General features: G+C 45.9%; 1 protein-coding gene across 1 annotated transcript; it reads right to left on the bottom strand.

Annotated features, from left to right (window-relative positions):
• Positions 1-17: 17 nt before the first annotated feature.
• PPT1 (palmitoyl-protein thioesterase 1) lies at positions 18-25,103 on the bottom strand. The gene is made up of 9 exons (XM_080799972.1): positions 24,969-25,103; positions 21,106-21,215; positions 20,756-20,883; positions 20,356-20,426; positions 17,521-17,623; positions 5,027-5,117; positions 4,095-4,193; positions 2,762-2,833; positions 18-1,528 (listed from the first exon to the last, which is right to left on the bottom strand). Exons 1-9 carry the CDS (start codon positions 25,090-25,092, stop codon positions 1,406-1,408), a joined length of 921 nt encoding a protein of 306 aa, XP_080656098.1. The 5' UTR covers positions 25,093-25,103; the 3' UTR covers positions 18-1,405.
• Between the last annotated feature and the right edge of the window lie 2,847 nt (positions 25,104-27,950).

The following is a 27,950-nucleotide window of genomic DNA, read 5'->3' as shown; positions in this document are numbered from 1 at the left end:
TGAGAAGGAAAAGGATACCAAGGATAAGAAACTAGTCTTTATTTTAGACAGTATCATAAAATTTTTTTCACATTCCCCCCACTTGCTACCCTTAATCCTCATCTTCTAGTTGAGAGATAAGGCTTGAGAGAGGGGAGAGAAAAATCATAAAGCGTAAACTTAGCAGCACTAACAAGGTGCTTCCCTCTGCACAGCTGTCGTCCCTCACATGGGCATTCTGCACAATCGTCTTCCAGGAAGTGCTGATAGGTTTTCTCAGGGTGGAGTAGTGGGAGGCTAAGATGTCCATGCTCACATAGTATGGGAAAACAGTAGCTAAAGGTTAGTTTTTTTTATCGTAACAGGAGTTCTCAGTCCTTAGTATTCTGAGGTGACCTCAGGAGAAAAGGGGTATGCAGTATTCCCCAAGCTTTCTGAGCAAATAATCCTTTTTTTCATCAAATACATCAGAAATAGTTTTGAGTGTACTGTAAATAGTTTTTTGAGATGGGGCGTTAGAAAGCCTGATCTCTTTCCATTCTTCCATTGTCTGCTAACACCAGCAGCACGGTGACTCTAGAATGTAGACCACTGGCCACACAGAAAAAGGAATAGGTTAGTCAAGGATGGAGTGGAAGGGACCAGCTGTGTCCTCACTTATTGTTTCTGCTTGTACATTGTTCAGCTGAGGTGTAGTTGACATACAGTGTTCTGTCCGCTTGAACATGTGTCTTCGTTCCCCCAAGTTAAGCAAGATGTACTCCATCCCCCACCCGCCGCCACCTGAAGCAATCCAGTTGGGTGCTACTTTCCCCCCTTTTGTGACAGAGCAACTAATTCATCACTACCTGATGAAACAAGAGTGCTACTGAGACAAGATGGTGGCCCAGCAGAAGATGTCAATACTAACGCACCACAGGAGACAACATACTGAGAAAAGAGGGTAACCTCAAGGAATTACACAGAAACACTATCTAAACAATACTTTGACAAGCACTGGTTGGATCTCCACCAGCAAAACAGCAAGCATTTATGGTCCCCTCGGGCCTGGATACTGGCTGCCTCTTGTGTGTGCCCTTAGACTCTAATTGCTTTAGCTTCAGCCTCTTCTGGGCACAGTTCTGACACTGATCAGCAGTAGACTTGCCTAAGACAGCCTGACCACATTGAGGGATTGTAAAATAATCTCCATGCATGGTTATTAACTAATTAAACTTGCATTCAACACCATATGCTGATAAGAGGAGGCAAAGGATAAGATTCGAATCTTAGATCTTTCTGAGCAGGGCGTGTTAGGTGATAACCAGAGGGAAGGATTAGTTGCAAGCTGGATGTGAGCTCAGGCTTAGGCATGAAGGGAATGCTCTCCTACTGGTGTATAGAAGCGCTAGGGGCTCCCTGAGCTCTGGGGTAGACTACAAGGGTTTCACTCCAGGAACGGTATGATGTGAGCATAAAACCATTCTTGAGACAGTTGAAGATGATCCCCTTCCACAGCCAGGAACACGAGCTGTCCTGCATTGTCCATTTCCTTTAGCCCCAGGCGGTCCTGCAGACAGAAAGACCATAATTAAGAGGCTTCACGAAGGTTGTAAAAAAACAGAATGTTCATTTGAGATACGTGCTTAAAAGTGTAGTCTTTTCCCGGAGTAGCAAAATTTAGGTGTTAACACTGTCGAAAATGCCAAAAAGGATACCTCCCTGTTTTCTTCCTGAGCATTCAAAACATAGATATAATTGAGATTGTTGTCGACAAGAGTTCTATATTCGGCTTTCTGAAAAGTTTCCTAAAGCTTCTGGAGGACCACCTGTGTGGGTGGGCAGGCCACAGACAAAACTGCCTCAAAATGTCAGTCAAGTGAGACTGAGCCAAAAACAGAAAAAGCTGAAAACATATCTAACCCTTCAAGAACACACCTCACTTTTCATATCCTGGCACTACCCACAGTGGCACAGAACAAACATGGCTGGGAGGACGAGCAGCTGACAGAGCTGGAGTGTTGCTTCTGCTGTAGCTACCATCAGTTTGACTTGGACAAGAGGGAAGTTCTTAGTTGTAATTTCCAAAACTCAACAGACCTGAGCTTCCCTTTCCTTTGAGCTCACCCAAGCTGGGCCACCAAATGCAGGAGACAAGCCAAGAGAGGAGACAACTGGCCCGCGAAATCACTCGGGAGAATTCTAATAGAAGGCAAGTGGCGCACATAGCACTTGTGCCTTTTGGGAGGATCCAGTTCCAATATCCGTTCCCTGGAGTGCGGAAGGTCCCAGAACTAGAGGTAGTGAAAGGGTGCAACTTCTGCTGGAGAAACGGGGCCTACCGCACTCCCCCCCAGACCCCTGCAGGAGGAGCTCCCCTCACCAGTGCTCTAATTTAAAAACAGGACTTCATATCTGTTCATGTTTTAAAGTTAACACCTCTCCTATGTGTTCAGGATGCACGGGGGCTTCTTGGCTTTGCAGTCTGCATGTCAGCAAAGGAAGCTAGTTCTAAACCTTTTCATCAGCAGGCAGAAACTGGAGATGAGGTGATCTTTGTACATACAGAAAGCCATGAGGTCCAGGTCCTTCATCCTTCAGGATGGACACTTCTATAACCCAGCGCCCAAGACACTGGGGTCACAACCAGCACCCTCACTGATCTCACCCGTATCAGACCAAGTTACAGGCCTCCAAGCACCCACTGCTCTGGGGCATACAGGACAGGCTCTATCACCAAGGAATCGAGCAGCTTCGGGAACCAGGAGCTGAAAGAGACAGCACCTCTCTCCTCTCTGGTTACCTGTGTGTACAGACTGGTCTCCTGCAAGGGGATGGTTTCCTTGGCTTGACCACTCTTGTAAAACCCGAACCACTGCAGGAGAGGAGGGTGAACGAAGATCAGACACATAGCACATATTGTCAAGTTAAGACTACCAACAAACATCACCACAAAGCTGTAGCAAAGAGTAAAAACAGAGTATGTCTTGAGTCATCTCTTTTTAAGGGTAGATCCTGAGGGATGAGTTAATCTTTCCAAAGCGCTTTCCAATTCCGCAGAATTCCTGTTTCCTACAGTGACTGAGCACTTACGCTGTGAAAATCCTTATGCTAAATCTGACATTGAAGATAAATATATATGTGATCTCTGTTTTCTACAACTCTAGTCTGGTGAGGCACAGAAACAACTGTTCAGCACAGGGATCAGCCAACTTTTCTGTAAAGGCCAGATACAAAATAGCTTAGGCTTTAAGGGCCATATGAGTGTAACTACCCCAATGCTGCCATTCTAAACAAAAGCAGCCACACACAGTATATAAAAAATGAATATGGCTCTATTTCAATGAAATTTCACTTACGGACCTTGAAATTTGAATTCATATAACCTTTGTTATCAGGTATTCTTTTGGTTTCTTTCTAACCATTAAAAAATGGTTCACGGGCCTGCAAAAGCAGATGGCGGGCCAATCAGGCTGGCTAGTCCCTGATAGCCTGACACAATGTGATGATTTTGCAAAAAGAGGGAGCAAAGTCTGCTTGGACTAGGGATGACATCCTGGATGGAAGAAGTGACGTTTGAGCTTGGCCTTGACAGATGAACTGGAGCTTGTCAGGTGGAGAAGCCCAGGGAAGGGCACTCTAGAGACTGAAAAGCATGAACAAAAGCACCAAGAGTAAAAACACATGCCAAGTCTGGTGCATTTCAAGACTTCAACCTAGAGTATATGTATGAAGTGGGACATGAAGGAAGATTAAGTTGGAAAGGTAGGTCAAGGCGGACCTTAAATGCCAAGCTCAGGGATTTACAGACTTTGGGCTGATGGTTTGGGTCACAGGTCTGGATAATATGGTAAAAGTTATAGACCCTTCCTCATACAATGCCACTACATAATTTTGCAAACCATTCAGGTGTTGAGGGGTGTTATAGCCCCAAGTGTCCCATTTGTAGACCTCGAGCAAAGAAGGGTGTTATAGCCCCAAGTGTCCCATTTGTAGACCTCGAGCAAAGAAGCCCTGCTCTACACAGAAGGTGGAGGAAGGGACTGAAGGTTTCTCCCCAGCAGGCGGCTGTATTTTAATGCCATTTATTCCTTTGGTCTCCCGTTGTGGTGTGGCCTGCCGGCACAGCATCTCACCTCAGAGTCCACAGGGTCCACAATGGAATCATTGAGAAACTTGACCATCACAAACTTCTTCAAAGCCATCAGGTTCTTCTTGTAGGACTCATTGACTCCCTGGAAGAAAACCAGTAGTAGTGCAGGGACAATACCGTCAGATTCCAGCAGGGATGTTAAAGCCTTCCAGTGCTCTGGCCTCCCCAACCCTGGGCCACCGTATTTCCTCCCCATGATAATGGGTTGGTTTTCCAGCTTCCGGCCCAGAATATACCTTGTAAGCCTTTTCTTACCATCCTATCTGACTGGCAATGCCCCCACCAACCATAGTCTGTCACCGCACTCCACAGGCATCCGTCACATAGGTTAAAGGCGACCACCCAGAGAGAACCAAGGCAAAATGAGAAACCGCACATTCTGAGTGGTTCTGCTATACCACTTCCGTTTCTTCCGCACCAACCCTCAAGTTTTGTTTTAAAAAACAAAACAAAACAAAAAAACCCCTCCAGATGGGCCCAATACAAATTGAGTCACTGAGTTTACCAGAATCTCGCAAACCAAACCAAGCTTGTGCCTGGGACATAATTTGGTCCTCTCTGCCGACTCTCTTCTAAGTAAATCTCACTTCTGAGAAAATCTGACCCCCAAGGGACCCACTAGGAAGGCTGCCCTCAGTAAGACAGCCACTGTGACGCTCCACTTAAGCCAGCCAGCAACCTACTGAGCTTACCCTGCTTCTTCAACGCAAGGCAAGGAAAAGGACCTACGGGAAGAAAGCCAAATGAATTTCAGCCTTCCTAAAAGGAACTGACGCTCATAAGCACTGCCTTCCCAAAACAGAACTTCTGTTCCCCAGGGTGTGTGTCCAGGATATTCTGGGTAAACGGTCACAGCTCATCTGCATGTGGCGCCCCAAAAGCAACATGAACGCACAGCCTGGGATGGGAGCTTACCCTCTCCTGATTAATATCTGCCAAGAAGATGCTGTGGTTGCGGTACATGTCCTCCTTGATGGGGTCGTGCCAGTATTCTGCTTGCACCAGGCTGCAGGAAGAAGAAGGAATGAATGAAGGTGACCGAGCCACGTGGCAGTCAGCACACCTGGGGGCACACCCCTGGGCATAGCACATTGTGCACTAAGAGACTTCAAAAGGACAAAAAATCAAGAGCTGCCACGTCCCAGCCTTGACCTTAAATAGGGCAGACAAGACTTCTACTTACCGCACAGTTCATTAAGGATAAGCCTGAGGCCTGACAGTGCCGTGCAGCACGGTACAGAGTCCCACAGATTTGGGAAAAGGACTCATCGGTATCTGTTCCCCCAGGGCCTTGAGCCTTCCTTATCACACTTCTGACTCCAGGTCACCGTGGCCCATGCTGTCCCCGTCCAAAGCCCCCGCTGCTTCCCCCTCCGCTGCTTCCTATTCAGATATCTGCAAAGATTCAGCTCAGCTATCACCACCTCCGCATCCAGCCATCCCTCTCTTCACCCATCTGGCCGTCCTCAGGCTCGGAGGGAGGGCTACCCCTTCAATCCCAGGGCATCTCTCCTATTGTTGAATGAGGACACTAGTTTTCAGGATTCTGGAATGTCATGGAATTTTTAAGGACAAAAGGCGGGGACCTGGCGTTTATACTATTATTTCAGACAGGTGTTCACATGCTTCTACTTTCTCCCCGGTCTCTCTGCTCCCCCTTCCCTCCCTTCCCTTCCCTTCCCTTCCCTTCCCTTCCCCATTCACACTGAGCCCTTCCCAAGTCCTCCCAGCTGCCGCCTCCACAGTTCCGCGTAGCTCTGCAACCACACAGCAGCATTTCCACTAAGAGAAAGCAGACCGGCTGGCGGAAGACCTCTGGGGGAAGGAGGAGTCGGAACACGGGTGGGACTCTCTAGCCCAGGCTGGCAGGGGAGAGAAGAAACTTTTGTACAACAGGCACTCCCCAGCCTGAGTGGAAGAGCTGCTCTCGGGCGGTGGCCCAGAAAGCTCCACTCAGCAGGGCAGGATGGCATAAAGGCCCAGAGGAACCAGCTACAGCAGAGAGGTCAGAGCTCCTCACGTCCAGGGCAGGTGTACCCGAGGTCAAAAGAGGCCGAGGCTCCAGCTCTCTGCTCAGCAGGGAGCCTGCTTCCTCCTCTCTCTCTCTCTCTCTCTGCCTGCCTCTCTGCCTACTTGTGATCTCTGTCAAATAAATTTTTTAAAAAAATTAAAAAAAAAAAAAGAGGCCACGGTCAGCCTGCCAGCGGTCACAGGAACATTCAATCATCTGTTTATAAATGTATTTGAAAGATTTCAGTGTTTAGTTTCACTGATTTTGTCAAAATGTGATGAACTCTGACCACTTATAAAATACGGACATTGCCACTGGTCTTGTGCTTGAGTTCTAGCCCTGCTGTCGCTCACTGGGGGCAAGCTGGCTCCCTGGTTCTCCCTCCAGGGACGACAAGCTCCTTGAGCAGCGACACGCAGGAACATGGCAGATGCTTAGCAGGAAGGCTCTGCCGCGTGGAAGGGCCCGGTGCAGGATGCCAGACAGGCTCTGAAAGAAGTGGCTGGCACTGAGGGAGGGGAGGGGTTGTGAGATGTGAGCAGAAGGGAAGGCAGTATGGCTAGGAGAACAAGGGAAGAAGCTTCGGGAGTGGGTGGTCAACAGTGTCAAACGCTCAGAAGTGGTGAGCACGGGGTGCACACACGGTCACGCAGGTGGCCAAAGTTTCTTCAAAAAATGTTTAGGGAATAAATACAAAGGTCTTTGGATCTTGCCCGACCAGGTTCTGGTGACCCAGAGTTACAGCAGGGAGCCCAACGGCTGAAAACGAAAGCAATAGTCCTGGGGCAACTTTCTGTGTGAAAAGTGCCTCAGAAGGGGCAACAGGAAGAAAGGAAAGGCATTTTGTTTTGTGAGAAGCCTGGTGCACACGGGGCACCTACCGGGAAGGACCTGCGGGTGAGCAGAAGCTGGGAGTGTCAGAGAAGAAGAAACATGGGTCTGCACTGTTCTTGCCTGGTCACCAGGGTGGGGCCAATTTCAGAGGTTAAGTAACGCTCTCAAAACTGCTCAGTCGTGGGCTCCTGGGTGGCTCAGTGGGTTAAGCATCTGCCTTTGGCTCATCAGGATCCCAGAGTCCTGGGATCCAGCCCCGCAAAGGGCTCCCTGCCCTGCAGGGTGTCTCCTTCTCCCTCTCCCTCCTCTGCTCCCCCTGCTTGTGCATGAGCTCTTGCGCTCATGCTCTCTCTCTCTGACAAATAAATAAATCAATAAATCTTTAAAAAAACAAAAAACTACCCAGCCGTATCAACGGTGACTCAGTCAGTTAAGCATCCCTTAACGCCTGGTTTCAGCTCAGGTCATGATCTCAGGATTGTGGGCTTGAGACCCACATGGGGCTCCATGGGCAGTCTGCTTGGGCTTCTCCCTCTGCCCCTCCCCCTGCTTGCTTGTGCACACGCACCCTAAATAAATAAACACATAAATACATAAATAAAAGCTTAAAAAAAAAGAGACACAGTTGTAGACAAGGTAAGACAGGAGCCTAAATTCGCCCAAGTCCACACGCTTTCCAATGCAGCCCGCTCAAGAGGCAATCAGCTCCCCAGAGACTGGAGCCTTTACCCCTGAGGCCTGCTGCAGCCCCCGTAGCTTAGACAGCACTTACTGGGCCTATTCTAAGCACTTTACACACATTAACCTATTTAATCCTGAAAAGAATTCCATCAGGAAGGCACTATTATTAGCCTCCTGTTTACAAATGGGGCAACCATGTGCTCGCTTCAGCAGCACATATACAAATGGGGCAACCATGCCCAGAGTGATTAAGTAGCTTGTCCTCAGTCACTCTGTTGGGAGCGAACAGAGCCTGAATGGCCTAGGCGGCCCCAGAGGCCCTGCTCTCGACCACCACACATACCCCCCGCCCCCGCCTCTGTGGACCACGGGGCGCCCACAGCACCAGCTTCACAACATGCAGCCCCGGGCTGGAGTCACGGGCACTCGCCTCTCGGAGCTGGATTCTTTCCAGGGTTGTTGGGAAAATTCGGTATCAACCGTAAAGCTCACTAAGGTGTCCCTTTATGGCACAAATTCTACGAAAGTTACTGCTGTCGGGCCCGTCGCCACCCTATTCTGCCCCTCCTGGCCCTCGCTCCAAACCCAGCCGCTTCTGGTACCATCCTGGTAGGACAGGAACAGCAGCCTGACGGGGAGGAAAGGAAATGCAGGAGCACAGGTGTCGAGGCGATGGCTGAACCCTAAGCCATTCTAACCTAAATCACAACACGATTTTTGGTGGAATGTGACAAACTAATTTTAAACCTCATTTGAAACAATAAAAGTCCAAGACCAGCCCAGACTTGAAGCAGAGCCTCCCAAAAGTTGCTTAGTAACTAAAGCAGCCTGCGCGCGGCAGGGAGACAAATACCTGAATGGAACGGACCAGCAGCCCGCAAACGGACTCAAGCAGCGAAAACCCCAGGTAGATGAAAAACATGAGAATTGAAACAAAACTTGAAAAAAAATTAGAAGAAAATACAGGATCGGAGAATAGCTTTGTGCTTCAGTCCTGAGGACTGATGACGTGGCCCGAATCCAAATTAGAAGCTGCCGCACCTGCTGCTGTTTGGGAAGGAACCTAGTGCCCCAAAGCCGTACACTTAAAAATGACCGAAATGGCAAATTCTGTTTTCCATATATATATATATATATATATATATATATATAATGTTTTACTGCAACTTAAAAAAAATATGCCCCAAACCAATGAATTATACACACTAAATGACAGAACTGTATGGTATGTGAATTTGATCTCAATAAAACTGCCCCCCAAAAATCTGCTAAAAGATACGCCACAGGCTGGGAGAAGTGAAGTGTAACACACCTAGCAAAGAAAGGCTTAATAATCCTAATACAAGGGCGCCTGGGTGGCTCGGTCATTAAGCGTCTGCCTTTGGCTCAGGTCATGATCTCAGGGTCCTGGGATCGAGCCCCGCATCGGGCTCTCTGCTCACCGGGGAGCCTGCTTCCCCCCTCCCTCTGCCTGCCTCTCTGCCTGTTTGTGATCTCTGTCCGTCAAATAAATAAAATCTTTTTTTAAAAAATTAAAAAAATAATCCTAACACAGATGCTTGTGTGTGTGTGATGCTTACACACCAGTAAGAAGAAGAGCGTCCAACAGAAAAACAGGCAAAGACTAGAAGAGGCAATGAATAGGCAACTCACAGAAAAGAGAGACCCGAGTGGCCAACAAACATGAACAGATGTTCGAGCTGCCTAACGGGAGGAACAGATGGGAAAGCGAAACCATCCCACACACATGTGACTGGCAGACTCGCAACAGACACAGGAACCCAAGTAAGACTGGAGAAAACGGGAACGCTCACACTCTGGTGGTGGGAAGAGAAATTGGTACAACCACCTCGGCAACATCGAGGTGAATCTAAGATGCACGCGCTCATCGTTGTAATCTGAGCAGCTAACAGGACGGAGTGTCTCCAAAGCACTGTTCTAAGCACTCTATCTACATCTGTATCTCATTTAACCCTCTCTACAGCCCATAAGGTAGAACTTCTGCCCTCGTTAACAGATGATGAAACTAAGACAGAGAGGTTAAGGAGCATTCCCCAAATTACCTGATACATAACTGAGAGTCCACACATGGATTCTACTAGTACGTAAGTTCTTGTTCAGGGGTTGCTGGGTGACAGAAAATACGTAGACTGATCTCCAACCCTGGTTCCTGGCACAGAGCTCCTAAGACCCTTGTAAATTCCTAAGTGGTAAAAGCACTAGGAGCAGCTTTTCTTCTACTGAGGTGGCTCTGGGTGGGCTCCTGGATGGCTCCTAGATGGGCTGGTCACCAAGCCTCCCTCTGAAGCTTGGAATTTTCAGCGCTGCTCCCCATTCTCCAGAGAGGGAGGGGGGGTGCTGAAAATGGAGTTAGTAACTGATCATGCTTATGGGAGGAAGCCTCCATAAAATTCTGATAATAGGGGTTCAGAAAGCTTCCAGGTTGGCAAACACACCCACACCAGAAGGGTGTACACCCCAGCTCCCACGCTCAGGACCCTCCCAGACTTCGTCAATCTATCTCTTCATCTGGCTGTTCATCTGTGTCCTTTTTTTTCTAAAGATTTCATGTATTTGACAGAGAAAGTACAAGCAGTGGGACGAGCAGAAGGAGCGGGAGAAGCAGACTCTCCCCCACTGAGCATAGGACATAGCCTGATGCAGGGCTTGATCCCAGGACCCTGAGATCATGACCTGAGCTGAAGGTAGACGACTGAGCCACCCAGGCGCCCCTCATCTTGCTCTTTATCACACCCTTTAATAAAGTGGTAAACATGTTTCCTTGAGTTCTGTGAGCCACCCTAGCAAATTAATCACACCTGAGGAGAGGGCGGTGGGAACCTGCACTTTGTAGTCAACCTGGGACAGAAGTTGTGGGTAACCTGAGGACCTACTACTGGCAATGGGCGTGTGTGTGTGTGTATATGTGTGTGTGTGTGTGTGTGTGTGTGTGTGTCCGCGCACGCGCGCGCGCGAGTGTGTGGTGGGGGGCAGGCTTGTGGGAGTGAGCTCTTAATCTGTGGCATCTGACGCTATCTCCAGGTGGGCAGTGTCAGAACTGAGTTAAATTGTAGGAACCCAGCTGGTGTCCCAGAGAATTCCTTGGTGTGGGGAAAACCTCCACACATGTGGTGACCGGAAGTGGTGTCCTGTGTGGGTAGAGTAGTAGCGTACAAGTAGAGGAGACATGCAGCAACACAGGCTGGGCTTTTCAACACAAGCACGATCCCTCAAAGTTGTCTGTCATCACGAGAAATTAGAAATGCCGAAATGTCTGCAGGATGGAACTCAATACACGGTGGCCTAGTCACAGAATCCAGGCCAGGTAGTCGTTAAGAGGAATGAACCAGATGTGTAACAACGTGTTATTAAATGTGATACTGATGAAAAACTCAGTTGCAGAATGAAGTGCACAAGATATCCATTACATAACATTTTAAATATATAAAATAAGGCTACATACTGATGGAGGATATATATGTATATAAATAGACAATTTTTCTTTTTTTTAGAGGACAGAAAGGATCTATTACTCTCATTTCTTTCTTTCTTTCTTTCTTTCTTTTTTTTTTTTTAAAGATTTCATTCATTTATTTGACAGACAGAGATCACAAGTAGGCAGAGAGGCAGGCGGGGAGAGAGAGGAGGAAGCAGACTCTAGGCGGAGCAGAGAGCCCGATGCGGGGCTCAATCCCAGGACCCCGAGATCATTACCTGAGCCGAAAGCAGAGGCTTTAACCCATGAGCCACCCAGGCATCCCTATTACTCTCATTTCTTGACAGTGGTTGTCACTATAGAGGGAGGGCAGGGAATGAGACCTGGTAGAGATATGTAGAAGAATTCAGTATTACCTGAAATGTTTCAGTTCTTAAAACATCTGACACAAATATGACAAAATATTAATTTTAGGTCTTAGATGACATTACTCTCTCTACTTTTTTGAACAGTGGAAAAGTGCCTAAGTAGATACCTCTTAGTATCTACTAAGATACTAAGTGGCGAGTTGAGGGCGAAGGTATGGGGAAAGTGGGACTCCTGGGGATAAGCGTGCTGTGAGAGCCACTGGGGGGCACAGGTCCCCTGCAAGTGCTGGGCATGCAGGGCTGAGGGCTGCAGACCAAGGGCAGAGCCACCTGGGAGAGCAGAGCTGGCACAGGGGAAGAGAGGCCAAGGCCAGGGTGCCACTGCTGTATTCACTGCGGTGGGGATGGGCTCAGTGAGTAGGATAGCAAGGGGAAACTGGAGGAAGAAGAAATCCAGGAAGGGCTACCAGTATCTCAAAGGGGAACTAGAGGGCGGATTTCATATCCACGAGGTGAGAGAGAACCGTCACACTCACCGTTCCTCACTGTTGCCCCCACCGAGCCAGGAGCTGGCGCTGGAAAGTCCCTCCTCACTGGCTTCCCAGGGAACTAGATCAAATTTGCTTTAAGGTTGAATGATCTGAACAGTGCAGAAGACACCTCCTGGGGTCTCTGCCTAAATCAAAATCAACTGTCCCTTGTCTGGGAACTGCAACCTTCCTGGGTCCACCCTCTGATTACAGTGGTGGGTATGGTCGGTACCATGTGGTCTCACTTTTCTGGCCGCAGCCAGTGATGGAGATCTGACCTAAGCTGGGACATGGTCCCGTCCCCAAAAATCTGGACTGGGACCAAGAGATTCCAGCCTCTCCTGAGATAATATCCTAAACAGACAAAATGAAAAACTTGGAAGCTGGGGGCACCTGGGTGGTTCTGTCAGCGGAGTGACAGTCTCTTGGTTTCAGTCCAGGTCATGATCTTGGGGGTCATGGGACTGAGCCCCACGGTGGGCTCCGGGCTCAGAAGGGAGTCTGCTTGAGATGCTCTCTCTCCCTCTGCCCCTCCCCTGATCCTGCAGGAACTCTCTCTTTCTCTCCAAAATAAATAAATAAATCTTAAAAAACAAACAAAAAGTTTGGAAGCTGGGCAAGGCCACATTTTACCATAGGGGTGGCCAGAGAGGCCAGTGTGCATCCCCACAGAGGCAACAAAACGCCAGTGGGAGAGACAGACCCAGCGCTTGGTGGCTCCCATTTCTTGATTCTAGTCCCTCTGAAATCCTGGGTACCAAAAGACCATGAACTTTTTAAAAAATTTACTTTGGGCTGATGTGGTTATTTTCCTATATCCAGAATCCTCCCGGATACAAAGGGAAGCCTAGCACCACACTACCAGAAAGTGATCTCCCTCTGTGCCTTTCCACCCTCCCGCCCCCTTCCCACTTCTACTGGGGCTACCTGCCTTTTTTTTTTTTTTTAAGATTTTATTTATTTATTTGAGAGAGAGAGTGAGCACAAGCAGGGGGAGGGGCAGAGGGAGGAGAAGCAGACTCCTCGCTGAGCAGGGAGCCCATGTGGGGCTTGATCTCAGGACCCTGGGATCATGACCTGAGCTGAAGGCAGATGCTTAACCGACTAAGCCACCCAGGTGCCCCATGTGTACCTTTTAAAATCTCATACTGCCCATCTGCTAAGATGAGATGTACATAGAAAAACAAAGAAACTTTAAAAAGAAAAAGCAACTCCATAAAATTGGAAAAGTGTCGATCTGTATTTGAGCCACTGAGAACTCAAAAAGCATTTCCGAGGGAAACCCTTTTATAAATGCTGGGCTGTATCCTGGCTCGCCAGTCTCACTGAGCTACGTTATGGAACATACCTCAGGTCATTCCACTTCTCTCCATCTCACTGTGGCCACCCCAAGTGTCCACGCCATCATCACCTCTTACCGAGACACTGAGACAGCCCCCTGCTTTTCCTCTACCTGCTTTCCAGTCCACTCTCCACAAAGCAGTGGAGACCATCCAAACACCTGGATCTGGCCATATTTGCTTGAAACCTCCCAAAAGTTTCTCTTGATGTTTAGAAGGAAACTCAAATGGCTGATGTGATCTTCCCGTCCTTGCGGGTTGTCACCCCTGCCAACTCCCATCTATCACTCAACTTATCACCGGGGCCTAAAATAAGCCAAATGTGTCCTAGGATTGGGCCTTTGTGCCTCCTGTTCCCTCGGCCTGATGGCTCTTTCCTCAGCTCCTCCCATCCTCCTTCTCATCCTTCAACTCCAACTTAAATTCCTCTTCTCCGAAGGCCATTCTGTCCGGAGTAGGCACCGCCTCCATGCCTTTCCACCACTGCATCCTGTGTACTTCCGCCACAGCCATAGCACTATTAGAGGTGACCCAGCACCTCTGTTTGCTTGGAGCTCCCCCGCTCCCCACCAGAAAGTTCCTTCATGGGGACAGGGTCGCTAACTGTCTTATTCTCTGCTCTGCCAGACCTACCACAGGGCCTGGCACACTGCAGGGCGACGTTTGATGAAATGATGAATGAAATACTTTATGACTGCAACCGAAAAGAGAAAACAAAACCACGGCAATGCTTATAATAAAGGAAACAGGCAGCTCAAGGTGAATAAATATTTTAAACATGGCACCACTAGCGGTAACGGCCCCGAGCTGCCAACTTAGTGTGAGCCGAGGGCCCTGCGCTGAATCTCCGTGTGGGAAAGTACTGACGGGGGAGGCTCCCAGACACACCAGGCCATGCAGCAGACGGGCAATCTTTTTTTTTTTTTTTTTTTGGTGAGTCTGAAGAGGGCTTTATTTTCCCTTTATAAGTGGTTGTACTTAAAGGTTCTGCACAGAACTCTAGGATGGAAATCACTTTTCCTCAGAAAACTTCTAGCAGGTGGTGCTGCTGACAGGAGTGCACGGTCCTTGGGATGGACTCTGGGGGCGGCCTCCCCAGAGCCCACTCTTTCTCTTCATGCTCTGAGAGGTCACAGGAATGCACCCGGGTAAGGCTTTTTTTTCATCCCTTGCCCTGACCACTTAGTGAGCCCTTTCAATCTGGAAATTCATGTCCTGTCATTCCGAGAAATTTTCTTGTATTACTTCTTTGATAATTTCAATCCACCCTTTCTCCTCTGGGCTCTTTTTGGAACTCCTATCAGGCAGATCCTGGACTTCCTAAATGGCTCCCTTAATTTTATCAGTTTTCTCCTTTTTTTTTTTTTTTTTACCTCTTTGAGTTTTAGTTCTCATTTCTAAGAGATTTCCTCAAGTTTATAGTCTCATATCGCTCTCACATTTATTTTGGTTGTCTTATTTTTAATTGCCAGTTTTCTCTTATGCTCCGATTGTTGGTTTTATTCATTCTTTTCTGGTGCCACGGAGGTAACTGCTCATCTCTAAAGATAATAATTCTAGGCTTTTTTTTCTTTTTTTTTAAAGATTTTATTTATTTATTTGACATACAGAGATCACAAGTAGGCAGAGAGGCAGGCAGAGAGGAGGAAGCAGGCACCCTGCTGAGCAGAGAGCCTGATGCAGGACTCGATTCCAGGACCATAAGATCATGACCTGAGCCGAAGGCAGAGGCTTTAACCCACTGAGCCACCCAGGTGACCGCCCCCCTCCTTTTTTTCTTTTTAAAGATTTTCTTTGGCTTCTTGAATTGTCATTGTTTCCTTACAAGTTGCTTTTTACTTTTTGTTGGTTTTGGTCTGTCTTTCATACTAGAAGCTCTCCTCCGATGTCTAGCTGGGGGTCCTAGGCTCAAAGTTCATGCTGAAACGAGACACTACAAACTGACTGGAGCCTTCTCGTGCGACAACAGAGCTTACCTCCTGGTGGCTTCACCTCACAGTAGTCGAGAGGAATCCTGATTTCTTGAAGGACTCAAAAACCTCAATCTGTAGATCTTTTCTCTGGGGCCAGTCAGGTTTTCCAGAAATGGGTCCGCTGAACATCAGCCTAGCAGGTTATAAGCCTAGTGGCTATCATTCTGGGAGCTGAGTGGGAGGAAAGGGGAGTGGGAGGGCCCAGGTTTTCAGTGGGGTGTCTCACCACTATCCTTCACTTACTACTTCAGAGTCTTGTACTTCTCTAGTTAAATTGCTCCAGAGAATAAATTTTGCTTCTCTTGTCACAGTGGGGGAGGAGTAGTCACTTCGATGTGCACTTACGGGAACTGGGAGTTTGATCATTCCTTATATAGAAATGATTTTTTCCCACCCCCCAAAAAAGTCCTGTTTTTAGCTCCATGCACCGATCTCTACCTTCCAAAGGATCTTATGCATCTAATTCCTGACCCTCTGTGGAGCTATAAAAAGTGAATCTGCTCCCTTCTTGTCAGGGCATCCTTCTACAGACATAAAGGTTTCAGCTTTTTTGGCTCTGCTGAAACAGCTATCACTCCTTCAACTGCTTTCCTTCAAAGACATGGTGATGTCTTTTTTTTGTCTCCTCTCTCCTCTCCTGTTCTCTTGGCCCTTGTGGGTTTTCTCACTTTCTATTCTTTTGCTATTGGGTTATTATTACAGTTTAAGGAGGAAGTGAAAAACACATCAATCTGTCACTTTTAATCAGTACTTAGGTGTTACTGTCTCCTCCCCATGACTGCTCATTTTCAGTCGCTAACAATTCTCATTGCCATGTGTTGTGCTTGGTTCACAAAAGAAACACAAAGAAATAAAAGGATGATTTTTTCTGAAGCATCTGGGCAAGACTTAGAAGAATACTGAGTAAAGAATAAAGAACAAGGGGCGCCTGGGTGGCTCAGTCGTTAAGTGTCTGCCTTCAGCTCAGGTCATGATCCCAGGGTGCTTGGATCAAGCCCCCACATCGGGCTCCCGGCTCGGCGGGAAGCCTGCTTCTTCCTCTCCCACTCCCCCTGCTTGTGTTCCCTCTCTCACTGTGTGTGTCTCTCTCTGTCAAATAATAAATAAAATCTTTAAAAAAAAAAAAAAGGAATAAAGAACAATAGGGGCGCCTGGGTGGCTCAGTCAGTTAAATGTCTGCCTTCTGCTCAGATCATGATCTCTGAGCCCCAAATCGGGGTGTCCCTGTTAGACAGGGAGTCTGCTTCTCCCTCTCCCTCTGTGCTCTCTTTCGCTCTCAAATAGATAAATAAAAACTTAAAAAAAAAAAGTATCTTAGTTTCCTTCACTGACCATCAGGTGGCACCACTGACATGACACAGCTCTGTGGCTCTGCGTGTGGCCAATGTGTAGGAAAGGAAGAGAGAGTTAGGGACAGGTTGTTTGCACATGCAGAGTCCCTGGCAGGGCTAAACCTTGGAAAATGGCTTCAAGGAAGTGTTGTACTGAAGAACTGTTATTAGACAAGAATGATACGCTTGGAAAACCTGTAGGATAGCTGCTGTTGTCATACTAGTTGATCCCAAATCTAGTTATCATCTAGAGTACTCCAGGGGCACCTGGGTGGCTCAACAGTTAAGTATCTGCCTTCAGGGGGCGCCTGGGTGGCTCAGTGGGTTAAAACCTCTGCCTTCAGCTCAGGTTATGATCCCAGAGTCCTGGGATCGAGCCCCGAATCGGGCTCTCTGCTCAGCAGGGAGCCTGCTTCCCACCCCCCCCACCCCCGCCTCTGCCTGCCTCTCTGCCTACTTGTGATCTCTGTCAAATAAATAAATAAAATCTTAAAAAAAAAAAAAAGGCATCTGCCTTCAGCTCAGGTCATGATCCTAAGGTCCTGGGAGATCCAGCCCTGAGTTGGGCTCCCTGCTCAGCAGACAAGCTGTTTCTCCCTCTCCCTCTACCCCTCCCCCTGCTCACGCTCTGTCACGCACGCACTTTCTCTCTTTTCTCTGGGATAAATAAATAAAATCTTTTAAAAAAAAAACCCCAAACCCTTCCTTTTTAAAATTTAATATTAGAGCAGTTTTAGGCTTATTATATAACCAAGCAGACAGCACAGAGATACTTAAGAAAAGCCTCTCATGTGCATACCCCCGGCCACTACTCCTGGAATTTCTGCTGTCAACATCATTTCAACGTCAGCATGATATTTTCACACAGTGACAGTCCCATATCCTTTCCAGCCAACCATACGTACCGTTCTTGAATAGCTTTGTTGTAAGCCCCAGCATTCAGCGTTTTCCTGATCAGGTCACAGATGTGAGAACTCTCCCCTGGGCACCGAGGGAGTCCATAAACACCTACAGCAGCAGAAGACAAAGATCCGTTCCTTCAAGAGCTGTGTACTGAACACCTACTATGTGCAAGGCACGGTGAGGAAGACAACGAACCAGAGCTAGCCTCTGATCTCATTCATCTATTCCTCAAGAAAACAGCGTATTGAGAATTCATACCATAGCCAGCTGGCACTCCTATTTGAGTTTTCTGCCTAAGGGCCTTGGCACCAGCTCTCCCTGGTAGATGTACTCCTCTCATTGCCTCAGTGGTCGGGCTCATTTCCGCTCTCAGGTCTTAGCTTGCAGAAGTCACATCTGACAACCCTAACTCAAGTAGCCATCAACCCCCCTTCCCTGCCCCTCCCCCAGTTATACCTTCCATCTTCATCAGCCTTAGCAATAACATTTTCAGGGGTACCAGGCATAGTTCTGAGCATATATTGGCAGTAATTCATTCAATCCTCACAACAAACAGTAGAAATCATTATTCACCCCATATTATGGAAAAGAAACTTCAAAATGGAGAGGTTAAATACTTGGTCCCAGGTTGGACAATAAGTGTAGAGCCAGGATATGAACACAGGTAGTTTGGCTCCAGAGCCCATAGCTTTCTTTTTCTTTTCTTTTATATTTTTCTTTTTATTTTTTAAAAGATTTTGTTTATTTATTTGTCAGAGACAGAGAAGGAGAGCATAAGCAGGAGGAGTGGCAGGCAGAGGGAGAAGCAGGTACACTGCTGAGCAAGAAACCTGATGCAGGACTTGGTCCCAGGACCCTGAGATCATGACCTGAGCTGGAGGCAGCTGCTCAACCAACTAAGCCACCCAGGCGCCCCTTATTTATTTATTTTTTTAAAAGTAGGCTCCACCCTCAGCATGGAGCCCAATGTGGGGCTTGAACTCATGACCTTGAGATTATGACCTGAATGAGATGAAGAGTCAGATGCTCAACAGACTGAGCCACCCAGGCACCCCCAGAGCCCACATCTTTCCTTTTTTTTCTTTTCAGAGCACACATCTTTAACCACTATTTTGTCCTTCAAGTATTATCCTGGGGCGCCTGGGTGGCTTAGTCATTAAGCGTCTGTCTTCGGCTCAAGTCATGATCCCGGGGTCCTGAGATTGAGCCCCACATCAGGCTCCCTGCTTGGCAGGAAGCCTTTCTCCCTCTCTCGCTCCCCTTGCTTGTGTTCCCTCTCGCTTGTCTCTCTCTGTCAAATAAAAAAATAAAATCTTTAAAAAAAAAAAAGCATTATCCTATTTCTCTCTCTCTCTTTGTTTTTTTTTTTAAAGTAGGTTCCACGCCCAGCATGGAGTCCAATACAGGGTTCAAACTCATGGTCCTGAAATGAAGATCTGAGCTGAGATCGAGAGACAGACACTTAACCAACTGAGCCACCCAGTGCCCCATATCCTATTTTTTTCTTGATCATAGTTCCCACTATCTGTATTTATTTATTTACTTGCCTCATTGTCTATTTCTTACCCCCCACACTAGAATGGAAGTTTCCTGAAGACAGGGACCTTGTCTGTCTTATTTATAGATTTTCATACATATTTGTTGACTGAATGATAAAGTTGTTTTTACCAACTCACATTTGAATATTACTTGTGTTTTTAAAAAGTATTTTGGGGGGGCACCTGTCATTTTGTGGCTCAGTCAGTTAAGAGTCTGCCTTCAGCTCAGGTCATGACTGCAAGGTCCTGGGATCGAGCCCTGTGTCGGGCTCCCCGCTCAGCAGGGTGTCTGTTTCTTCCCTCTCCCTCTCCCCCTCGACCCACTTGTGCTTTCTTTCTCTCTCTCAAATAAGTAAATGAAATCTTAAACAAACAAGAAGTATTTTTCTACTTACTATCTCACTTCATCCTCTGAAAAATTCCTACAAGAAGGGCAAGGCCTTCTTTCAGTTTCCCTCATCTGTGAAAGGGATCTAAGTACCAAATTATTTGTCCATCATCAACAGTTAACTGGGTGAATTCCTGATTATAAGGAGAATCCTTCTGCCCCTAGACTATGCCACCTGATAGCTATATCCATGAGAACAGAGACGACACTCTATCCCAAAGACACATCCTTCCCCAAAAGTATGTAATTCTGCCTAAACAGAAAACCTGTTGTTTTTCAAAGGATTTAATTTCTACTGTTAACTTTATAGACAAAAAACCTCAGATGCTATTGTTTGCCTGAGTCTAAATTCAGTAAGACATCACCAATGTCAGAAAACAGAAAAAGCAGGGCACTTGGATGGCTTAGTCAGTTAAGAATCTGCTTTCAGCTCAGGTCATGATCTCAGGGTCCCAGGATCAAGCCCCACATTGGGGTCTCTGCTCAACAGGGAGTCTGCTTCTGCCTCTCCCTCTGCCCCTCCCCCCACTTGTGCGCATGTGCTCTCTCTCACTCTCAAATAAATAAAATATTTTAAAAAAGAAAGGAAAGACTGTTGGTCCTTACTGACTCCTTAATCACCACCTGCCATGCGGCTGCAACCACCTCACCTCCAGGAAATCATGTCATTTAAACTGGAGAGAAGCAGTTGGCAACCTGATTCACCTATGTTCTTGGCTTCTATAATCCCAAGTCTCTTCCTATTTCTTTAATTCTGGCTAGTTTATAAGCTAGTTATAAGCTGGAAGAACGGAACTTTCCAAGGATGGCTGACTTCTTGTACAAATAGAGCTGCTGGAATGTTTTAAAATCAAGTGGTCACATGGATTAGAACAGAGAAAAAAAAAAGGAGGCAAAGAGGCCAAAGTTACCTTGATGTTGTCCCCCAATCGAGATCAGATTGATCATGGGAGGTGATGGGCATCTCTGAGCCACTGCCCTCCTGGGGAAAAAAAAAGGATTATCAGTTCCAACAGTCAGAAAAAAATATATCTTTAACCTCCAAATTCCCAGATTACACTACTTCATCCTCTGTGATTCCCCAAAGCCATGGAGTGTCAGGATTTGCCCCAGTATGGTCAAATGCAAATCTTTATTCTATCACAGAAAATAAATTAAGTTTCATAAAGCTTTTTACATGGAGACAATTTAGAATACCTTTCCTTCCAAGAGAGATGAAATGCTCAAAAGAATTAGAGGAGTGGATCTACCCGAATATAAGAAAAAGATCAATTCCATGTAAATAGTATGATCGAACAGAAAGGAACTTACAGAAATTGACCTCCTTGGGAGAATCCCATTGCGTTGTAGCCTTGCTGCAATTTAGGATCCTTAGCAAGAATCTCACACACTGTAGTTACTTGGGAATTGACATTCAAGAAGAAGCTGTTCTCCACATCCTGAAAGAGGAGCCACAGAGAAAAGTCAGGATGAAAACTACCAATGGCATCTTCCCTAAGAGGCCGAACAGATTCGGGTTGGAAGCCTCACATAAGCCACTCAAGAGTTCAAGTATCATTGTATGATCTGCTGCTAAAAATGCAAGGCAAAGCATTTTCATAGTACATTCTACGAAATCAGTCAGCAAACCTTCAAAAGAACAGAGCTGTGAAGGGCCTTACCTCCATCAGGGTCTTCCCAATTTCTAAGGATAAGACATAAATTCCAGGTATTTTCTTCTCAACCATTTTTTTAATAGCACCCATGCTTAAGGGATTACAACAGCTGTCTCCTAGACAACAAAGACAATGGGAGATACTCGTGAGCCAACACATCACACATTTAAAAAAAAAAGTTCTATACTTCAAAGGGCATTATTAAGAATGTGAAACATACAGAATGGGAGAAGATATTTGCAAAACATATACCTGATAAGGGTTTAATACCCAGGATATACAAAGAACTCTTACAACTCAAAAAGAAGTTTATCTAATTAAAAAATGGAAAAAGGACTTGAACAGACTTATCTCCAAAGAACACAAGCACATGAAAACATGCTCAACATCACTGGTCATTAAGGAAATGCATATCAAAACTATAATGAGATACCACTTCATACTTACTAGGATGGCTTTAATAAAAAAAATTTTTTAATTAAAAGATGGAAAGTAACAAGAACTAGTGAGGACGTGGAGAAATAGGAACCCTTGTATTGCTGGTGGGAGTGTGATATGATGCAGCCACTGTGAAAATTTTGTAGTTCCTCAAAAAGTCAAACCTAACAATTACCACATGACCCAGCAATTTCACTTCTAGATTTCTACCCAACAGAAATTAAAACATGCCCACACAGAAACGTGTACATCCATGTTCATAGCAGCATTATTCATAATAGTTAAAGGGTGGAAATGACCCAAATGTCCATCAGTGGATGAGTGGGTAAACCAACTGTGGTATATACACACAGCGGAATATTATTCAGCCAGAAAAAAGAATGAAGCACTGACATGTTGCAATGTGGATGAACCTGAAAACCATTACTGTATGTGAAATAAGCTAAACACAAAAGGTCACATAATACATGATTACCTATGTATATACATATATCCAGAATACGCAAATCTATACAGACAGAACTTAGAATGGACATTTCCAGGGGGTGCTGGGAGCGCGGAACAGTCTGATTACTTAAGGGATACTGGTGTTTTGTAGGGTAATGAAAAAGCTTTGAAATAAGAGAGAAGTGGTAGTCGTACAACATAGTGAACCCACTAAACGCCACTGAATTGTATATTTTAACATGGTTAATTGTAGGTTATATTTGTTTCACTCCAATTTTTAAAAAAAGAACATTTTTGCTTGGCTCATGTTTATCAAACTTGTTTATAACAAACTTCAAAAGCCCATACAATATAATTGGGAAACGAAATTCACAACTGAAAAATAAGCAGAGATGCTTATTATGCTCCCTTATCATGTGGAACATTTGGGAATAATAGATTCAAAAGCACTTAGGAGCCAGACTGGAGGGCTGGGGAAAGGCAAGGGAAGAACCTAGGACACGAAATTTGAGGAGGTACTCACTCACAGGTTTGTGCAAGTGTTGACCCTAAACTTCTACAAACTAGAGAGTGAATGCCTTCTTTTTTAAAATTTATTTTTATTTACTTATTTATTTTTATTAACATATAATGTATTATTAGTCCCAGGGGTACAGGTCTGTGAATCACCAGGTTTACACTTCACAGCACTCACCACAGCACATACCTTCCCCAACACCCATAACCCAACCACCCTCTCCCTACCCCCCTTACCCCCAGCAACCCTCAGTTTGTTTTGTGAAATTAAGAGTCTCTTCTGGGAGTGAATGCCTTCTTAAATTTTGCACTCTGGGGGTCTCCCTGCTCACCCTACTCCCAGTCCTGTTTCCTGTTTCTAGGAACCAAAACTAAAAACCAGAAGCAGAGTGACCAGCCACTCACCCGGAGAAACAGGCAGAGGTCATTCCCCATTTGGAGCTGAATCATCAGGTTTCCAACCTGAGAGGAAGCTTAAGAATTCACTTTTAGGGGAAAAGCTAAGGCTTAGAGCATTTTCTATTTCTCTCATAACTTCTTTTAAATCTCCTGCGATAGACCCAGAGCCCAGCACAGAGCGCTGAAAAAACTGTACTTGCCGGCTCTAATTGCTCTTTGAACACTTTTCTTTAACTCAATCCAATAAGGCTGTCACCCTCATCATGCTCCCCAAACTGCCTTGGTTAAGGTCATTAGTGATCTTCAAATTGGTAAATGCAATAACCCGTTCTCAGTTGCCCTGCTGATAAAATTCCATACAGCTGATTGCTCCCCTCCTCTTGAAACATTTTCACTGGACTTCCTGGACACTGCACTCTTCTGAAGTTCCTCCACCATCACTGTCTCCTCAACTGATTCCACCTCATCTCCTCAACCTCCAAATGTTGGTAGTGTCTCAGGGCTCCATTTTGAGAACTCTTTCCTCCTGTGGACACTCATGCCCATGATCCTGCCCAGTTTCATGGCTTTAAATGCCAACCATACTTGGAAGTTTCCCAACTTAAATCTCCAATTCGTATCTCTGTCCTATACTCTGCACTCCAAATGCCTCTACATCTCCTGAATGTCTAATGAGCATCTCAAATCTGTAAGTCCAAAAGCAGACTCTTCATCTTCTCCCCACCCCAAATTTGCTAGCCCTACAGGCTTCCTCATTTTGGTAGAATGACAACTTCTTCCTTCTACTTGTCCAGTCCAAGAATCATAGAATAGAATCCCATAGAATCATCTTTGACTCTTTTCTTTCTCTCTCATCCTGAATCTAACCTGTTAACAGATACCATTGGTTTTGCCTTCAGAAGATACCCAAACTTTGACTACTTCTCAGCATCTCCCCGTACTATCCTGTTTCATGCCACCGGCTATCTCTTGTTTAAATGGTTGCAATAGCTTCCTAACTTGTGTTCCTCCAAACGTCTATAATCTCCTACAATCTATTCTTTTTGGTTTTTTTTTAAGTAGGCTCCATGCCCAGTGTGGAGTCCAACACGGGACTTTAACTCATAACCCTGAGATATAATATACAGCAATTAGAGCGGTCCTTTTAAAATGTAAGTCATATCATGTTACTCAAAACCCTCCAAGGACTACCCATCTCGAATTCTAGCCAATGCCCTTAGTAGGCCCAACACTGGCACCCTCCCAACCTAAACCCCTATTTTCTTCTTGCTCACTCAGTTCCCGCCCCCAATGACCTCAATGTTGTTCCTTCAACATACCAGACACACTTCCACCTCAGGGTCTTTGCATTTACTGTTCCTTCTACCAGCTATCCACAGGGCATCTTCCCTCACCCACTTCAGGTCTTTGTACAGATGTCATTTTCTCAGTGAATCCTTTCTTGACCTTCCTTATAAAATCGCAAGCCCCCACCTCCCATTTCTATCCTCCTACTGCTTTCTTTTTCTCCATTGCACTTATCACCATTTTACTTAAAACGTATTATATGTTTTACTTATTTATTTCTTTATAGTCTCTCTCTCCCCCTGGAAACTAAGTTCCAAAAAGGGCAAAGAATTTGGTCTGTTCACTGCCGTATCTGCAGAATCTAGTAGGTGCTTGATACCTACATGTTAAATGTAAAAAGGAACTGCAGGTGCCTGACAAATCTATTCAGTGTGTCAATGAATAAAAGGTTGGATGCCCCGGTCATGCAGCCACAGCCAGGACTGCCCAACCAAGTACCAGACGCTGCACCCTGACGCCACTGCCGTTGAGGATTAAACAACAACGGCACGAAATACCCTAACGCAATGCACGGCTCTCTGTGAGCACTCACCAGAGGACAGTCCCTTCCCCCTCTCCCTTTCCAGTGCAGAGTATTCCCCCCAAATCCTCAGACATCGGGCCAGCCGAGCGCTGTGCAGCCACGGTCCTCGCCCTCCACACTCGCACTTTGCAGACGCGAACCCAGGCTGGGAAAGAGAAGGAGTCGCCAAACCCTTCTGACTCTCTTCTCCCTCACTCACCCATCCCATGCCAGATCACCAGCGGCAGCGGCGCGGCCGGGTCGAGATGCCCGAGCGCCCGTGCAGCGCAGGACCCGGGCAAGAGAGCGACGGCCAAGAACCACAACCAGCTGGGCGACGCCATCTTGACCCAATCATGTGACCGCGCTCCCCCGGCCTGGTCTAGGCGCTGGCTGGGGCGGACCGCCAGCACCACACCCCCTGCCACCGCCAGTCGAAATGAATGTCCAGGTTTATCTGGCGCTTACGGCACATCAGACATATTTCTAAGCGCTTTATACCTGTTAACGGATTTAATCCTCCTAATAACGCTGTGTACCCTTCTCCCCATTTTACAGGTCTGGATACTGAGGCACTGAGAATTTGGGTAACGTGCAAAGTTCACAGAGATAGCAAATTGGTGGGTCTAAAGTTGTGCCTGAGCTACTGCGCTGTACTACCTTGGAGAGAAAAGTGCTCTGTGGAAGGAGGAAAGAAGGGGGGATTCACCTGGCTATCAGCAATGGAAGGGGAGGGATCATTTCCAGCCAGGGCTAATAATGACCGGGTGTGGTATTTGTTCTGGATGTTGAAGGAAAAATAGGATTTCAACAGGCGAAGATGAAATGCAGGACTGGACTGAGCCAAGATGGAGAGGGAGAAAGGAATGGTGTGTTTTTTTAATAAATGGCAGGGCAGCCAGAGAGACAAGAACATCTGTTGGATGTGTAAACCACTGCCACTTTCTGGTTTAATTTCAGAGCTGGATGAGTGCAGGAAGCTCTCATTCACCATTTCTCCCTTTTCCATTCCCCCCCTACTCTTTAATCCACTTCAAGTTCTATTGCCTGATTCAATATCTTAATCCACTTTCACCCTCTCAATTCCCTGTTCGAAATATTTTTTCAGGAAATTTTCAAAATAGAGAATCTGGTAAGTAAATTAGGATATATCCACTATACAATGGAGGTGAGTTTGGTAAAGGATAAGGTAGATTTTTTTAAAGAGATAGATTTATTTATTTATTTATTTATTTAACAGAGAGAGAGAGAGATCACAAGTAGGCTGAAAGGCAAGCAGAGAGAGAGGGAGAAGCAGGCTCCCCGCCAAGCAAGGAGCCCCATGCGAGGCTCAATCCCACCACCCTGAGATCACTACCTGAGCCAAAGGCAGAGGCCCAACCCACTGAGCCATCCAGGCACCCCTGATATGCTAGATTTTTATACAGCTACATGAAAATGGCCTCAAGGGTGCTTGACTCAGTCCCTTAAGCAGCTGTCTTGGGCTCAGATCATGATCCCCAGGTCCTGGGATTGAGCTCCTCATCAGGCTTCCTGGTCAGCAGACTTGCTTCTCCTTCTGCCCCTCCCGATACCAAACTCGAGCACTCTCTCGCAAAAATGAATAAATAAAATCTTTTCAAGAAAAATGTCCTCAATATATTGTAAAGGAAAAGCCAGTTGCACACCAACCTGAAGCCCTTTTATCTGATGCTGTTGGACCTGATGGTTAGTTGTTACTTGAAAAAAAATATTAAAATGCAGAATTATAAAGCATTATACAGTATACGGTTTTGCTTATTTTAAGAAAAGTAAGTTTATGGGCACCTGGGTGGCTCATTCACTTGAGCATCTGCCTTCAGCTCAGGTTAATGATCCTGGTATCGATCCCTAGTTGGGCTCTCTGCTCACTGGGAGCCTGCCTCTCTTTCTCCCTCTGCCTTCTCTCCCCCATCCTGCTTGTACTCTCAGGCTCTATCTCTCTGTCAAATAAATAAATGAGGGGCGCTTGAGTGGCTCAGTGGGTTAAAGCCTCTGCCTTCGGCTCGGGTCATGATCTCAGGGTTCTGGGATCGAGCCCCACATCGGGCTCTCCGCTCAGCGGAAAGCCTGCTTCCTCCTCTCTCTCTCTCTCTCTCTCTGCCTGCCTCTCTGCCTACTTGTGATCTCTGTCTGTCAAATAAATAATAAAATCTTAAAAAATAAATAAATAAATAAATAAATAAATAAATGAAATCTTAAAAAAAAAAAGCAAGAAAGGTAAGTTTATGGTATGTTATAAGTCACTCTTTTCTTTAAACTTAAGACTTGTAAATTGCTTCATCAATCTTTTGAGATAGCCTCAGGCTTTTTCTGTGATTATGGGGCCAGTGGTTGAAGTGTTTCTTAGAGTGATTTGTACTTCTTGCCTTTAACAAATCACCCATAATTTCTTTAAATATTTCTTTCAAGTGGAGCAATAACTGGAAGGCACTTGAGAAGCAATCTGAACGCAGTTCTTCGAGATGTGTGTAGTTCTTCCAATCACAGAATTCTCATCTGGGCCTAATGTAACAAGTTTTTAGCAATTTGATTTTAACAAGCTTTCCAAAGCATCCAACTTAGTTTTCGTAGAAACAGCTCTTTCTTTATGCTCACATATAAATTTTCCAAAATTTAATTAAATTACGATAGCAGATTTCACTGATAAGAAAGTGGAATGAACTCAGCTGATATTTGATAGGTAGCTTAATCTGCAGGAAGAGAACTACCCAAAAGCTTTCAAAAGTAGCCTCCAAACCATGTTTAGCATGCTGTGGGCATCGGTAAGTACACTTTAAAGTTTTGTGTTGTTTTGTTTCAAAGTAATTTCTACATCCAATGTGGGGCTTGAATGCATGACCCTGAGATCAAGAGTTGCATGCTCCACTGATTGAGCCAGCCAGGCGCCCCCTTTTTAGAATTGGGAGACTAGATTAAATAGGAATGAAGAAAGTTACTGTTTATTTTTGTAAAAAATATATATGTTGTGGTAATGGTTACACCACTCTATATTTACTAAAACTCACTGGATCGTACACATGAAACAGGTGAAATTTATTGTATGCAAAACCCGCTATAAAAAGCTGTTCTTAAAATATCTATGTATTCCCCTATTTCTAGATTTTCACCGAATTTCTAATTTTCACTGAACGGCTAAAGCACTGACAAGAAAACAAGAGTTTTCACTATTCAGTTTTTGTTT

Source organism: Martes martes (assembly GCF_963455335.1).
Source record: "Martes martes genome assembly, chromosome: 4".
Taxonomy (NCBI): Eukaryota; Metazoa; Chordata; class Mammalia; order Carnivora; family Mustelidae; genus Martes; species Martes martes.
The sequence above is the reverse complement of the archived record's forward strand: the minus strand, read 5'-3'. Positions and strand labels throughout refer to the sequence as shown.

Bases quoted from the DNA above. Each gene is read 5' to 3' on its own strand.
- PPT1 (XM_080799972.1), bottom strand. From the start codon at position 25,092: ATGGCGTCGCCCAGCTGGTTGTGGTTCTTGGCCGTCGCTCTCTTGCCC. The intron at 5,118-17,520 runs GTACGTATGGTT...TTCTTCCTGCAG, and splicing joins AACAAAGCTATTCAAGAACG to CCTGGTGCAAGCAGAATACT. The intron at 1,529-2,761 runs GTAACCAGAGAG...TTCTGTCTGCAG, and splicing joins AGACCAGTCTGTACACACAG to GACCGCCTGGGGCTAAAGGA.